The 16,733-nt window shown below is 43.7% G+C and overlaps 1 protein-coding gene across 1 annotated transcript in view; it reads left to right on the forward strand.

Annotated features, from left to right (window-relative positions):
* hpse2 (heparanase 2) overlaps positions 1 to 16,733 on the forward strand; it is a 305,633-nt gene that overhangs the window by 165,415 nt on the left and 123,485 nt on the right. The window contains exon 6 of the mRNA XM_060842506.1: positions 16,155 to 16,202. Coding sequence (XP_060698489.1) covers positions 16,155 to 16,202 — 48 coding nt within the window. The remainder of the gene's footprint in view (positions 1 to 16,154; positions 16,203 to 16,733) is intronic.

The following is a 16,733-nucleotide window of genomic DNA, read 5'->3' on the forward strand; positions in this document are numbered from 1 at the left end:
TCCCACAGTCCAAAAATGTGCAGGTTAGGTGAATTGGCCACGCTAAATCACCTCTAGTGTTAGGTGAAGGGGTAAATGTAGGTGAACAGATCTGGGTAGGTTGCTCTTCGGAGGGTCAGTGTGGACTTGTTGGGCTGAAGGGCCTATTTCCACACTGTAAGTAATCTAATCTAATCAATGGATGGAAGGCTGGTTTGTGTAATGGACTGGACTGTGTACACAACACGTTAATTTCTTCATGGTCTTACGAGAGCAACTGCCATTGAATCTGATTGTTTCCGTAAGGTTAATATTCACTTTTCTAAATTCAATGGGCATGAACCCAATCTTTTTAATCTTTCTTCATAAAACAACCCCTCCATTCCATGAATCAGTTGAGGGAGCCTTCTCTGAGCTGGTTCCAATGGAAGTGCATTATGTCTTAAATAAGAACCATGACTGTACACAGTACTCCAGGTGCAGTCTGACCAATACCCTGCAGCATTAGTTATAAGAGGATTTCCCTAATTATTCACCATCAAAGGGAACTGAGGTGGAGAGTGTTGGGACTGTCAAATTGCTAGGAGTGACAATAACCAATAGTCAAGAAGGCACAATAATGCCGCTTCTTCCTCAGGCGGCTCAGGAAATTTGGCATGTCCATAAGGATCCTCACCAACTCCTAAAGATGCATCATTGACAGCATACTGTCCGGGTGCATAATGGCCTGGTACAGCAACCACTCTGCCCTGGACTGTACGAAACTACAGAAGGTGGTGTACATAGCCCAGACCATCACGTAAGTCAACCTTCCATCTAGGGATTCCATTTACACCTCCCGTTGCCATGGAAAGGCTGCCAACATCATTGAAGACCCCTCCCACCCCGGCGATGCTCTCTTCCAACCTCTTCCATCAAGAGAAGATACAGAAGTTTGAACACACGCAACAATAAGGGCAAGGACAGCTACTTCCCTGCCAATGATGAGAATGCTGCATGGACTCTCAAAGTTCAAATAATGTGCATCTTCTGTGCAGTTGTAACCTTGTACACTTCTCTCTGTCTAAAGACCCTATGATCTGTATGTCCTTGTTTGCTATGATCTGCCTGTAAGACAAAGCTTTGCACTGCATTTAGGTGCATGTGACTGCCGTGAAAGTTTCCCCTTCTCCTCTGATGCTGCTCAACCTGCTGTGCTTTTCCTACTCCACTCTTTATCCAGTACAATAAATCAAATAAAATCAGATGGAAGGGCAGGAGCAATATGGCACGGTGATTGAGAATAACCCATGATCATATTGAATGGCAGAGTAGGCTCAAAGGGCCAAATAACCTATTTCTACTCTTAGTTTCTGCGATTTGATTCCTTCTTGTGATAAAAGGCAACATTTCATTTCCTTTCCTATTTATTTGCTGGACACACTCACTAACCCTTTGTGATCTATGTACATGATCAGCCAGATCCTTCTATACTGCCACATTCTGTCATCCCTCTCTACTTAAATAAGATCTGCTTTTCTATTCTTACTGTCAAAAAATGAAATGCCAGTGGAGAGGAAATTTTCTGTTATTTTTGCATACCACACTACAACTGCCAAATCTTTGCCCACTCACTAGGCATTTCCAAACTTTCCCACTCCTACTCAGAACTTACTTTCCTGCCCATATTTACATTATCAGGATAATCAAAATATGCGTGAGGATTGTGTTTCTATTTTAAATGCTATTGCAACCCCACTCATTTTCCACTCTTTCGATTGAGAGTCATCTTAGGGACATTCCAGGGACACTAGGTAGCCTTGGGCCCGCGTTTGTGTGTGTGACTGTATGTCTGGGTCTGTGTGTCTGCGTCTGTGTCTGCATCTGTGTGTGTGTGTCTGCGCATGTGTGTGTGTCTGCGTGTGTGTGTGTGTGTGTCTGCGTGTGTGTGTGTGTGTGTCTGCGTGTGTTGGGGGGTGGGGGGAAGTGAGTGCAGGAATCTTGTTACTGAACCTGTTCCAGTCACCAAACCAGTGTCCATGTGCACGTTATGCAGCAGTTTTACTGAAATCAGAGGCATGAGCTCTGATTGGTTCCCTCGTCAAAAGCATCGGACAATTATGGTGCAGAATATGTTTATTTTAAAAATTAGGGTTAAGGATCCTGTGCAATTATTATCATCAATAAAAGAATGAGGTCCCTCACAGACAAGGATGACTCTTGCCCACTCTCAGGGTGAGTCTGTAAATGGCTGCACAGGCTGATGGGGCTACCCCAGGATCTGTTACACTGGGGGCAGGTGGTGGTCACGGGAAGGGGTTGGGTGGGGCGTGAGTGTGACAGTGTGTTCCTTTCCCTGTTGCCTCCGGCTTCCGCTTTTTCCCGACGGTGAGTGTCCAGGCGCTGCACACCTTCCCGGATGCTCCTCCTTTACTTTGGAGGGTCTCAGGTCTGTGATTCCCAGGTGTCTGTGGGAATGCCGCGCTTCCCCAGTGAGATCCTGAGGGTAGCACTGAAGCAGTTGCTCTGTCCGCCTGGGGCTCGCCTGAAATTAACATAGACACAGCGTACAGACCTTGATAGTAAGGAGTAAATCAGGCAAATTGCTAGGTATGTGTTTCAGAATGAGATAACACTTCGCGAATCAAGTATCACAACGTCAGCCATGACTCATTTGGTTATAAACTTGCTTTTGTCCTGAAAAGTTGAAGGTTTACATCCAACAACAGAGATTTGAACACAAAATGTAATACTGCAACACTGGGGGAATGCTGTACTATCAGAAGTGGGGTTACAATTGACATGTGAAACTGAAGGCACCCTGAATCAGGTATAAAATACCCAATTGTATGATTTTAAGGGTGAGTGGAGGAGTCCATCCTGGCCAAAATTCACTCCTTGAAAATCACTGGGACAGATCATCCGGACTTGCTGTGCATGAATTAGATTAGATTAGATTAGATTACTTACAGTGTGGAAACAGGCCCTTCGGCCCAGCAAGTCCACACCGACCCACCAAAGTGCAACCCACCCATACCCCTACATTTACCCCTTACCTAACACTACGGGCAATTTAGCATGACCAATTCACCTGACCCGCACATCTTTGGACTGTGGGAGGAAACCAGAGCACCCGGAGGAAACCCACGCAGACACGGGGAGAACGTGCAAACTCCACACAGTCTGTCTCCCGAGTCGGGAATTGAACCCGGGTCTCAGGCGCTGTGAGGCAACAGTGCTAACCACTGTGCCACCGTGCCGCCCATATTCTCTCTGGCTTTCTCCATATTATGGCAGTGGCTACATCACAAAGAAATTTCATATTAATGCAATCTATCTTTGAAGAAAAGGTTGACAACACCTTATCCCCTGAAACTTTCCGGTTCGCAATACCCTGTTCCTTTGACAAAGCAATTTCTTACAAATGGCTCTGCAGTACTTTGACTCTACTATGTAGCGTCATAGGGTTGTGCAGCACAGAAACAGACCATTCAGTCTAACTTGTCCATGCCGACCAGATATCCTAACCTAATCTAGTTCCATTTGTCAACATTTGGCCTACAGCCCTCTAACCCTTCCCATTCATATATCCATCGAGATGCCTTTTAAATGTTGTAATTGTACCAGCCTCCACCACTTCCTTTGGCAGCTCATTCCATACGTGCACCACCCTCTGTGTGAAACAGTTGTCACTTAGGTCCCTTGTAAATCTTTTCCCTCTCACCCTAAACTTATGCCCTCTAGTTTTGGAGTCCCCTAACCCAGCGAAAAGACTTGTCTATTTACCCTATTCATGCACCTACTAATTTTATAAACCTCTACAAAGTCACCCCTGAGCCTGCGACACTCCATGTAAAACAACCCTAGCCTCTTCAGCCTCTCCCTGTAACTCCAACCCTCCAACCCTGGCAATAATACAGGAAGATAAACCAATAAGAAAAAGCCCACAGTTCTAGCTCCCCTCACTATTCCGATTTACATGTGAGATCTGATCAGGTGTCCAACTCTTAATGTCCCTTGGCAACAACCACACATTCCTTCATCACCCATTAAGGTAGGAAAGTAACCATTCCATAGAAATATCCAGTCAATACATCTACTGTGCTGGCTGTTAGCTATTCATAAATGAAGAAGGTCTTTTAGCTCATTCTTAGTCAACAGCCATGAAAACTCAGTTTCCTATGATAACATCTAGTTTCGCAAATATATATTTTTTTGCCTCACTATTCTACTTGGAAAGTATATTCCACTCACTCTCTCTCCTTCTGTGAAGGGACTTTCTGATATCAGACCTGAAGACTCTTGTCCCTATTCCCACTGCTTTATTCATTGCAGATGTACCATTGCCACATCACTTCCAAGCGTCCCCACCTTGGGGAAACCATTTCTTGGGTTCCAGGCAGAGAAGCTTATATCTCATTAGCTTTCCTTCTAATCCATTCCTGTCACACTCAGGATTAGCCTCGTGTCTCTCTTTGACACAGGTAATCAACTTAAAAAGGGAGATTTACCATTAACTAGCCCTTTTACAAGTCAAAATATTAGAAAAGTTCAAACTAATTTCAGGGTCAGCCTTGTTGAAATGGGTACCAAGAGCTAACAGATGTGATTATACGGCAAGGTTCCCTGAAGGTAAATCTATTACTTTTAATGGCTTTCTTGTGTTCACTATGGTGAAATGCCTCAATGCTACACTGTCTTATTGATAATTCTAAGTGTAAGAAGTGATTACTCCTTGACATGCATTTATTTGCGGCGTGAATTGAGACAAAGTGTTGGTGCAGGTTAAAGAGAGCTGTATATTTTATCCAACTAGGTTGAGTTGGAGCGCTTACCCTGTGAAATAATGTTAAAATCTAAAGTGTTCCGGTTTCTGGCTTTCCTTGTGTGTATTTTGATGAACACACACGAAAAAATGTAAATTAAAAAAATACATTTAGTTTGAACCATCTGTTAGCTTTCTCTACCCAATTCACCAAAGCTGGCCTTGAAATTAATTAAAACCCTTATAATAATTTAACTTGTAAAAGCTGAGATAATTGCAAACCTCCCCATTTAAGATAATTACTTTTCCTGTGCTAAAGTGCCTGGGTACTTATTGCCAACTGAAACTTAACTACATAAAACATTTTTTCAACCCTGTCCCAGGCATTCATTGGCCCATTTTGGATTTATTTATGATTAACCCTAACTGGTTATTGAGTTACTCCCTCACACATGTTTCGTGAAATTGCAGTAGGAACTAGCTGCTGCCTTTCCAGTTTCTTTAAATTTAAAAATTAAATCCAGCAGTAAATGTGACATAGAGTCAACGTAGCTCTGAGGGAAACCATTCAGACCATTGAGTCCAGAGTTGTAGATCTCTGTAGTCAGTTCCATTCCCCTATTCTATCCCCATATCTTTGTAACTGTTGGGTAGTTATTTTAATTTCAAAAATATACTTTATCATAAAAATCTTGATATACATGGCCACTAAAGCGTTGGGTTCTGTACAGCCTTTACATACGGTGAACAAAGCAAACCCAAGGCATTTCTTACTTATAAAAGACTATCTACTACTTTGGAGGCACTGGGAGGATCTGATAGCTGAATGGACTCACTTGAAATGGCTGCAGGGGGTAAGACACTGTCACACAATTCCTTCCGGGATATGCCTTTGCAAAAGAAGTCTGTAGAAAGATGTAGTGTGTGGTGATCGGAACGAGATCATCCAGGTGGACTTCATTGAATATGAGTTTGCTGTTTGGAGCTGTTAACCTGGTCCAATCAGGGGGACCTGGTTTACAGATAGCAGCAGGGGGTCAGGGGTTCTGCTCACTCTAGGAGCTGGCTCTGAGCTAGCTGGATCAGTGTCATGTTATGTGCATGCTTAAGTAAAGGGTGATTTGCTGAGGGGATAGTGGATTTTGTGGAGTTATGTCACAGCAGTTTTCGTTGAGGTTCATCCCGAGTATCTCCGTGACCTGAGATTCTGTGCTCGTTCCATGGGAACACACACCAAGACAAAGATCAATTGCATCTGTAAGACCATCAATTCGGTGAAAGAAGCCCTGTGGACTGCCCGAAACGTGTTGGTCTTCCACAGCAACAAGATGACCTCGACCAAATGTTGCAAACTGGCACATTCCAAGGTCTGGGACTACGTGCTGAGGGACGCTCTAAAGCCTGGAGCAGCTGCCGCCCAGGCGTGGTGGGGAAAGACCCACTGTCTGAAGTCTTTCTGCAAATTATAACAAGGATCCATTCAGTTGTCAGAATCTCTATTTGCCTCAAACAACTGTGAAGGGAGTCCTGAAAGTAAGAAACGTCTTTGGTTTTTTTGCAACTGCAGGGAATGTCAGATTCCAAAGTTTGTTTTACTTGATATTGCAAAGACAGTGCAGAACTCCTTGAGCACCTCTGTATAGACATAAAGAGTTTTTTTACAAATCAAGTATATTATTGCAAAAAAAAATTATTAAGCATCTGGTGCCCATCTAATTTCCTTTTGAAATGATCAATTCTCTCTGCTTCATTAGTATGTTGGAAGCCATTCAGAGGTGGTTTTCCAGATGAACTTCTAGAATGAGCAGGTTAGTGGTCAACAGTTACAGAAAAGGCCCATCGAGTCTATGGCAATAGAAAACAACTTCCGAGTTATTCTAATTCCATTTTCTAACATCGGACCCATATCACTGTCTGAGCCGACCTGGATGGTTACACGCATCGCATCCTCCCCTGGCATTGCCTTTTTGATCTTTGCCCCATCAGGCAGAGATACCTGGTTCATATTTTTTTGTCTGCTTGAGAAAATCAGCTTGATGGAGTTATCACATTTCGCACAACTTGATCAGTTCGTCAGCATCCTTACTAATTCCGGGCTGACGGATAGATTCAAGCACAATCTCTGACTTTTCTCTGTGCCTATTTGACCTAAGTGTATGCGATCTAGCAGGTATTGATGTTGAGTCATAGAGATGTTCAGCATGGAAACAGACCCTTTGATCCAACTCGGCCATGCTGACCAGGTATTCCAACCCAATCTAGTCCCACCTGCCAGCACCTGGCCCATATCCCTCCAAACCCTTCCTATTCATATACCCATCCAAATGCCTCTTAAATGTTGCAATTGTACCAGCCTCCACCACTTCCTCAGGCAGCTCATTCCATACACGTACCACGCTCTGCGTGAAAATGTTGCCCCTTAGGTCTCTTTCATATCTTTCCCCTCTCATCCTAAACCTATGCCCTCTAGTTCTGGACTCCCCCACCCCAGGGAAAAGACTTTGCCTATTTATCCTATCCATGTCCCTCATAATTTTGTAAACCTCTATAATGTCACCCCCCCAGCCTCCGACCCTCCAGGGAAAACAGCCCCAGCCTGTTCAGCCTCTCCCTATAGCTCAAATCCTCCAACCCTGGCAACATCCTTGTAAATCTTTTCTGAACCCTTTCAAGTTTCACAACATCTTTCTGATAGGAAGGAGAACAGAATTACAAATACTATTCCAACAGTGGCCTAATGAACGTCCTGTACAGCTGCAACATGACCACCCAACTCCAGTACTCAATGCTCTGACCAATAAAGGAAAGCATACCAAACGCCGCCTTCAGTATCCTATCTACCTGCAACTCCACTTTCAAGGAGCTATGAATCTGTACTCTCAGGTCTCTTTGTTCAGCAACACTCCCTAGGACCTTACCATTAAGTGTATAAGTCTTGCTAAGATTTGCTTTCCCAAAATGCAGCACCTCACATTTATCTGAATTAAACTCCATCTGCCACTTCTCAGCCCATTGACCCATCTGATCAAGATCCTGTTGTAATCGGAGGTAACCTCCTTCGCTGTCCACTACACCTCCAATTTTGTTGTAATCTGCAAACTTACTAACTGTACCTCTTATGCTCACATCCAAATCATTTATATAAATGACAAAAAGTAGAGGACCCAGCACCGATCTTGTGGCACTCCACTGGTCACAGGCCTCCAGTCTGAAAATCAACCCTCCACCACCACCCTCTAACTTCTACCTTTGAGTCAGTTCTGTATCCAAATGGCTAGTTCTCCCTGTATTCTTTGAGTTCTAACCTTGCTAACCAGTCTCCCTCCCACGGGGATCCTTGTCAAACGCCTTACTGAAGTCTATATAGATCACATCTACAGCTCTGCCCTCATCAATCCTCTTTGCTACTTCTTCAAAAAATTCAATCAAGTCTGTGAGACATGATTTCCCATGCAAAGCCATGTTGACTATCCCTAATCAGTCCTTGTCTTTCCAAATATATGTACATCCTGTCCCTCAGGATTCCCTCCAACAACTTGCCCACCACTGACATCAGGCTCACTGGTCTATAGTTCCCTGGCTTGCCTTTACTGCCCTTCTTAAACAGTGACACCACGTTTGCCAACCTCCAGTCTTCCGGCATCTCATCTGTGACTATCGATGATACAAATATCTCAGCGAGAGGCCCAGCAATCACTTCTCCAGCTGTGGAATTACCACTTATTTGCCTTTGAAGATCCTGGAGACTCCTAGTTCACCTGTGTGTGACCAGAGAAAGAGTATGCTAGCTCAGGGACCTGTTGGATGTGTGCAGGCCAGTGATCTTTATCAGCCTTTGCAACTGGTCTGTAGCTGACAGAGTTTGGTGAATTTGCTCTGTTTAGCTGTGACTGAAATACATGAGATCAATGTTGAGATCTGGAATCTCTGCTGTCATGATGATTGGACGAATTGTAATAAAAATCGATGCATGCTGGTAGACCAGAAATAGAAGACACTGCTGTTTCAAGGAAGTAAAAGTTTTCACATAACTGTTCCTATGAGCTGTATTGACATTGAAGCCAATACAAAGGATGCCAGTCCAATTGTAAGCAGTTGGCTTATTGCTTATGTGGACTGCATCCTATTACAGCAATTTCCTGAGAACATCTCTTGTGAGATGCATAAAGGGATAACACCAGTACTTGCACCAGTATCAGACTTGGCACTGTGTGCATGCTGTACTTTTATTTTCGGCTACACCGCTCAGATCGGAACATTCACCTGTTTCTGATGTCGGTAAACTGTGCCATTGTAGATGCCTCTTTGACTTCATTGAAATGTACATGTGCCAAGGACGTAGCTCTGGCATGGCTCCTTGTCCATTTCTCTTCAGATGTACCGTTCAGCATTGTTAGACTTTTGGATTCTCTGGGCAGTTCCGACAGATGTCTTGAAGTTATTTGCCTGTGATTTACATTGTTATTCTGTCACAGGTTTTGAATAGGTCTCAACTGGCCACCTGATATCGAAGGGATGAACATTAATGGGATACAGTATGAAGTGGCAGTAGATAAGCACCTTCCCTGGTGGTCTAGTGGATAAGATTCAGCACTTTAACCATTGCAGCCTGAGTTCAGTTCCTGATCATGGAATGAGAGCTTATTTTTAGGCCACCCTGGTGGCTCATTAGTTAGCACTGCTGCCTCACAGCGCTGGGGGCCTGAGTTCAAATCCAGCCTCGGGCAGCTGTCTGTGTGGAGTTTGCACATTCTCTCTGTGTCAGCTTGGGTTTCCTCCAGGTGCTCTGGTTTCCTCCCACAGTCCAAACATGTGCAGGTTAGGTGGGTTGGCCATCCTGTAGTGCCCAGGGATGTACAGACTGGGTGGATTAGTTACGGAATTAGGGTGGGGGGGGGCTCTGGGTCTGTGTGGGATGCTCTTCAGAGGGTGAGTGCAGGGTTTGATGGCTTTTTCCACACTGTAAGACACTGAAAAACAACAATAAGGGCAGCACGGTGGCATAATAAGGGCAGCACGGTGGCACAGTGGTTAGCACTGCTGCCTCACAGCGCCAGGGACCTGGGTTCAATTCCCGCCTCAGGCGACTGACTGTGTGGAGTTTGCACATTCTCCCCATGTCTGCGTGGGTTTCCTCCGGGTGCTCCGGTTTCCTCCCACAGTCCAAAGATGTGCGGGTCAGGTGAATTGGCCAAGCTAAATTGCCTGTAGTGTTAGGTTAGGGGTATGGGTGGGTTGCGCTTCGGCGGGTTGGTGTGGACTTGTTGGGCCGAAGGGCCTGTTTCCACACTGTAAGTAATCTAATCTAATAACAAACACAGCACTGTTGACTTCGCAACATCTCCTTCAATAACGTCTAGGGGCTTGTGTTAAAGCTATCTCTTACACCAAATCAGCAACAGGTTGACATAACCACACTCACAAAGTCTGCCTTTATAGGCAGTATCCCAGACATCAGTATCATACCTGGGCACACCCTGTCTCATTCTGTACATGCTGTGCTGGGTTCTCAAGTTTCTTCAGTGGGACCTCCTGTGGAAGGGCATCCAGCTAAAGGGAAGGTGGATGGAGACTGTGCTGCTGCTGTTGGTGCTCCGGTATCTACCTTTGTTCCCAGAGTAGAGTAGGAAAATGCTGCATCCCATGGTGCAAGGTGATAGCTGAGATATCCAACTGGTTCATCAGCTGAAAGGCCATCCAAGAAGCTGACAGTCAGCTGTTTAACAGTGAAAGCTCTGTCTGACTGAAGAAACCCTTTGAACAGCAGCCTGTTGCAGGGGATACCCCCAGTTCACAAATAGTTCTGCCCATATCTCCTTTGGGTAGATTTGCTGCCACTAATCCCCCTTGTTAATAATAGCCTAGGAACTTCTACACTTGTGATAAGGTCCTGGGGAGTTGCTAAACTAAGGGACCTTATAGGGCAGGTTCATAGCTCTTTGAAAGTAGAGTCGCAGGTACACAGGGTAGTGAAGAAGGCATTTGCCTTTATTGGTCAGTGCATTGAGTCCAGGGGTTAGGAGGTCATGTTACGGCTGTACAATACATTGCTTCGGCCACTTTTGGAATACAGAGGAATCTCGATTATCCCAAAGACACGGGCAGTGAGTGTTTTGTTCAGTTAATTGGATTCCAGATAATCGAATGCTGGATAATACAGTTGAGTCAAGCATCGGGACCTTGTGAAATTGCTGGATAATTCAATATTCAGATAATCAAATGCTGGATAATTGAGGTTCCTCTGTACTGTGTCCAGTTCTGGTCTCCCTGTCTAGGAAGGATGTTGTGAAACTTGAAAGGGTTCAGAAAAGATTTATAAGAATGTTGCCAGGGTTAGAGGATTTGAACTGTAGGGAGAAGCTGAATAGGCTGGGGTGGTTTTCCCTGGAGGCTGAAGAGTGACCTGATAGAGACTTATAAAGTCATGGGGGGCACGGATAGGGTGAATAGACAAGGTATTTTCCCTACTTTGGGTTGAAGGGGGTCCAAAACAAGAGGGCATAGGTTTAAGGTGAGAGGGGAAAGATTTAAAAGGGGAAAGTGAGGACTGCAGATGCTGGAGATCAGAGTCGAGAGACTGATGCTGGAAAAGCACAGCCGGTCAGGCAGCATCCGAGGAGCAGGAAAATCAACATTTCAGCCAAAAGTCCTTCATCAGGAACCTAAGGGGCAATGTTTTCACACAGAGGGTGGCGCGTGTAAGGAATGCGCTGCCAGAGGAAGTGGCGGTGCTGGATGTAATTACAATATATAAAAGGCATCTGGATGGGTATTTGAAAAGGAAGGGTTTAGAGGGATATGGGCCAAATGCTGGCAAATAGGAATAGATTAATTTAGGATATCTGGTCGGCATGGATGCGTTGGACCAAAGGGTCTGTTTCTGTACTGTATATCTCTATGACTTTATGCCTCTATGACTCTGCTGCTAATGAGCGTTAGTGGGAGCAGCAAGGAATGTTGAAACTGGTGGATGAGGTGCCAATTTGAAGATTTTCCGATTGCCATTATCTACAGTTAGGTGGAGGACTTAATTTTAACAAACTTAATGTCACACAGAGAGGGACATGAATGTGCAAGCAGAAAATGAAATCCTTGAAAGTGTAAAATGACCAAGGTGTGGTTGCTTGTGGATAATTTTCTGGGAGTCCAAAGTTCAGTGAAATATGTGGCTGACTTTCAGAATTCTGGGAGCACATGCCAAGTAGGTTGAACATTATTCCCAAGATATTCTATGCCAATGAATTCAAAGCAATGGAGATTGGCTTTGGAAGGAGTACAACATAGATTTTCAACAGTGATCTCTGGAATTTGGGATTAAGTTATGAAGCAAAATTACACTAGTTAGGCCTGCTTTCTCTCGAATTCTCTGATTGAAGTCTCTAAGATATTAACAGGAAAAGACAGGGTAGAGAAAGATAAGCTATTTCCACTGATTGGGGATTCTAGAACTAGGGAGCAGGGTCTGAGCATTAGAGCCACACCATTCAGGAGGGCTGTTAGGAAGTACTTCTACACACAGAAATTGGGACAGGTTTGGAACTCTCTTCCACCAATGGCAGTAGATGCTTGATCACTTGTTAAGTCTAAATCTAAGATCAATACACTTTTGCTAAGCAAAGATTTTAGGAGATATGGGCCAAAGGCTAGTCTATGGAATTAGGCTGCAGATCATCCATCACCTCATGGAATGATGGAACAGGCTTGAGGGGCTGAATGGCCTACTTCTGTTCCTATGATGCCCTATACTTCCCAGAATGTGTTCCCATGAATGAACCTCCCCAATAACCCTGAACAATCTGATATAATTATACCTGAAGTTGAAATGAAGGTTAACTATGACAGTGCATTTATGTCCATTACTGACCACATCTGGATTGTAACCACTGTATAAGTTAAAGTTATAAAAAATCAGAACTGCCATGGTTTTTCATTTTTAAAAGAGCTGGGTTAACAGTAGAGGAGCCTTGTTGCTTATGTATGAACTGGTTGTCTGGTTTCTGGTAGTCAGCAGCAACCATGAGTGTTCATTTCTTTCTAATGATTTAGCATTAGCAACTACAAGCAGAACTTTCTGCTGAAGGCCACATTGAGTTTTTTGGGAGGCTTGAAGCCAAGGTTGATTTTGTCTGGTGAATTTGATAAGATGGGAGGCTGAACATTAATAAGGTGAGTTGGGGTATTGACATGGTGTTTAACAATCAATAACCCCTGGGAGAAAGTGAGGACTGCAGATTCTGGAGAGTCAGAGTCAAAACTGTGTGGTGCTGGAAAACACAGCTGGTCAGGCAGCATCCGAGGAGCAGGTGACGTTTCAGACGTAAGCCCCGATGAAGCGTCACGTTTTTGGATTTTGACTCTCTCTTCGAATCAATAACCCCTGTCAATTGGCAACTTGAGAATCACCATTCCATTTATGAAAAGCATAAAAGATGGCGCTCAATACTCTGGGTGTTAGAATTGTCACTTGGCTCGGCCACACGGCTTGCCGTAGATCGTGGCACTCGGACTCCTAAAACGTTCCATCTGGTGTTTAATTACCATGGCTGCTTGAAACACGACTGCGCAATGCCACTGTGAAGGTTTGAGATTTTTAAATTTGGTTTGGCCTATCTGTGATTCCAGCCCTTCATCAATCTGGTTAACTCTTAACTGCCCTCTAATGTGGCCTGACCCACCCAAAATGGGGCCGTCAGTATGGTCCATCACCACCTTCTGACAGGCAATCAATACAGGCCTTACCAGTGACAGCTTCAGCCTCAGAATAAACAACTTTCAAAATAAAACTCAATGTCCTAATTTAAATAGAACATCATATCATTTACCAACGGTTGACATCAGAATGCCATTTATTTGCATTAACAATTGAACTTATCAATAAATTGTAAATAAGGCAATAATTCAGTTGTTCAAAACCTAAATAAGAGGTAATTTGAATTCTGCAATTTGAATTACTAGGATGAGCTGACAATAGTTATTAAATCCAAACTTTGTATGACATTGCGAACATTACCAAAGGAGACTTCACAGAGAAATCTATAATCTATAATGACTTGTCCTCATCATTCAGCCACGGTTGAAGGGAAACATGTAGATCGCCGTCTGGTTAATGTCTCTTGTATCAATTGAACTTCCACTGGCTTTCAGAACAGCTCAAGTTAACCTGTCTGACTTTGTTATCTTTTACTGACAGACCCAGCTGTTACAGAGAAAGTCCAAATCGTTCATCATATTAGTGGGTCTGTAATTAGTAGAATGAACCTGGTAATGTGCAGCCCTTGTTTGATAGCTGGTGCAGTCCATAGATCATGCCATTGACACTGACGTTGCTGCCTGGAGGGAACATGGATGTACAAAAACACTGAAGTTGCTGATAACTTTATTAACTTGCAGTGCTCATGTCTGGCGCACAGTTACATTTGCTGATTACATTGGTGACATTAAGCAGGTCATGCTGAGTAACGTGCATTGGTTCCTGGTCATTTTTCCTAGGTTTAAGGTCTTAGAGTTTGCGATAATGATCTTACCCTTTGTGTAATTATCAGACATCCATAGATAGGATTTGATGCCCAGCCGGTCGGCATTTTCAAACCCTAGGGGCTGAAAGCTAAAACCAATTTTAATTGGAGCAACTTGCAACCTCTGTTGAATCCCAGGATGGGTTTAACTGGACCTAATCTATCAGAAGACAAAGTGTTAAACTCAAGTGGGATAGGCAGAAATATCACATAATCCTGGGACATTTAATTTTTGGAAGGCAAGTTCTTCAAAACTATAAGCTCCTTCGTGTCCCTCTCCCTATGCCCCATCAGTGCAGCTGAGCCTCAAACATTCACAGTCTCACACACTGGAATTACATTCATTTAACAGCCCACCTTGCGAAAGCACTCTCCAGCTTCAGATGTTTTACATTGCCTGTCTACTCAAGGATGCCTTCACTGAGCTGTTTTCAATCTCCTCCTAGCTCAGTAACCTTTTCCATCTCTCCTCCTCTCATGAAGTGCCGTGTGGAGTTTGTTCGTTCTCCCTGTCTCTGCGTGTGTTTCGCGGGGGGGTGCTCCGGTTTCCTCCCACAATCCAAAGATGGGTGAATTGGCCATGCTTAGTATCCATAGTGTCTGGGGATATGCAGGCTAGGTAAATGCGAGGTTATGGAGATTGGGTGGGGGGAGCTGAATCTGGGTGAGATGTTTTTTCAGAGGGTCAGCGCAAACTCAATAGGCCGAATGGTTCCTTTCCACACTATAGGGATTCTATGTTTCTGTAATTCTATTCTATGATTCTAAATAATATTGATTATGTTACTGTTTTATATGTTGATACCTTAGGGCAAAAGGCAAAACAGCAGAACACTCATTCATTATCACATTTTTACCGTTTAATGTGTTTTTATGGAGATCATGATTTGGAGATGCCGGTGTTGGACTGGAGTGGATAAAGTTAAAAATCACACAACACCAGGTTATAGTCCAACAGGTTTATTTGGAAGCACTAGCTTTCAGAGTGCTGCTCCTTCATCAGGTAGTTGTGAAGCAGGACCAGAATTTATAGCAAAAGATTACAGTGTCCTGCAACTGAAATGATAAACCTAGTCCAGTTAATCAGCAGCATTCCAAAAGCTAGTGCTTCCAAATAATCCTGTTGGACTGTAACCTGGCGTGTGATTTTAACTCTGTGGAGAACATTGTACATTCCCCAGTTCCAGCGGTATTTTTCACATACAATATATTGTAGATATCCAGCTCTTGGAACCTGACAGGCTTCAGTGTGAGTTTTATGTTGGTTTACAACAGAACACTGATCTCTTCTAAATACTCAGTAAATATTGGAAGCAGTGCTTCTTGGAAGCAAAGCTGTCAGAGCCCATGCATTGTGCTGCCAAACTGTAGTCTGAATTTCCAAACTCCTTTAATGTTCCCTCACCTCGTCAAGCAACAATCCAACCTTATCCAAGTGTCCATTCACTGAACAGTTAGACTTTGTGGCCTTCAATTGGAGGCAGCTCCACCTTTATGGAATAATTTTGTGTTTTAAAGTATGACTGTTCTTTTCCTCCTGAGGCTACACATGCTCCAACATACTGTAAATGAGGCCACTGTGATCCATTCGCAATGTATCACAGTAGCTCAGTGGTTAGCACTGCTGCCTCACAGCACCAGGGACACCGGGTTTGATTCCAGTCTTCGGTGACTGTGTGAGTGAAGTTTGCACATTCTCCCTGTGTCTGTGTGGGTTTCCTCCCACAGTCCAAAGATGGGTGGATTGGCCATCGAAAGTGCAGGGTTAAAGAGGGTGGGCTGCTCTTCGGCAGATCGGTGTGGACTTGATGGGCCAAATGGCCTGCTTTCACACTGCAGGGGTTCAATAATTGGTCAAGGGTTTGAAACATGCTATTTACTAAATGAAGCTTCTCATTTTCCATTCTGTTGCACAGGTTCATGAGGACAGCAGGGACAGTGGTCAGTGCAGTAACATGGCAACAGTAGGTATTAACCTTTGATAATATTCATTCAATGTTATTTTGACAAGTATCTTATTGAGTTCATACTTTTCAGAAACCAAGGCAAAACCTACTTTCTGTTTATATCGAATGTAAAATCATTACAATCCAATGTAGAATCTTTATAATCTAGTGTAAAATCTTTATATCAAATACAAAATCTATTGTGGGAATGAAATGAAAAAGCTACAGGAAAAATTTCTTGCTTCTTTACATTAATGTCTGTCTAAGCAAATCTAATGTTAACATCAAATAGCTTTTATTTCTCCTGTGAATTTTCTCACTACTAGATGCAGGATTATTCTGGTAATTATGCCATTCATTTATGACTGAGTGTGGCAGTCTGTAATGTTCCTCACCCGGTTTATATTTTGTTACACTCACTGTTTCTTTCAGCTGTGGTGTTTAACATGAAGGAGCTCTGATTCATGAGCTGAGGGCAGATGGATGCTGGGGGCTGCTTTCTGCTCCATGCTTGACCTGAAACCAGGAATTCCTAGTGAAGGGCTTAAG

The sequence above is a fragment of the Hemiscyllium ocellatum genome, chromosome 22, assembly GCF_020745735.1.
Source record: "Hemiscyllium ocellatum isolate sHemOce1 chromosome 22, sHemOce1.pat.X.cur, whole genome shotgun sequence".
Taxonomy (NCBI): domain Eukaryota; kingdom Metazoa; phylum Chordata; class Chondrichthyes; order Orectolobiformes; family Hemiscylliidae; genus Hemiscyllium; species Hemiscyllium ocellatum.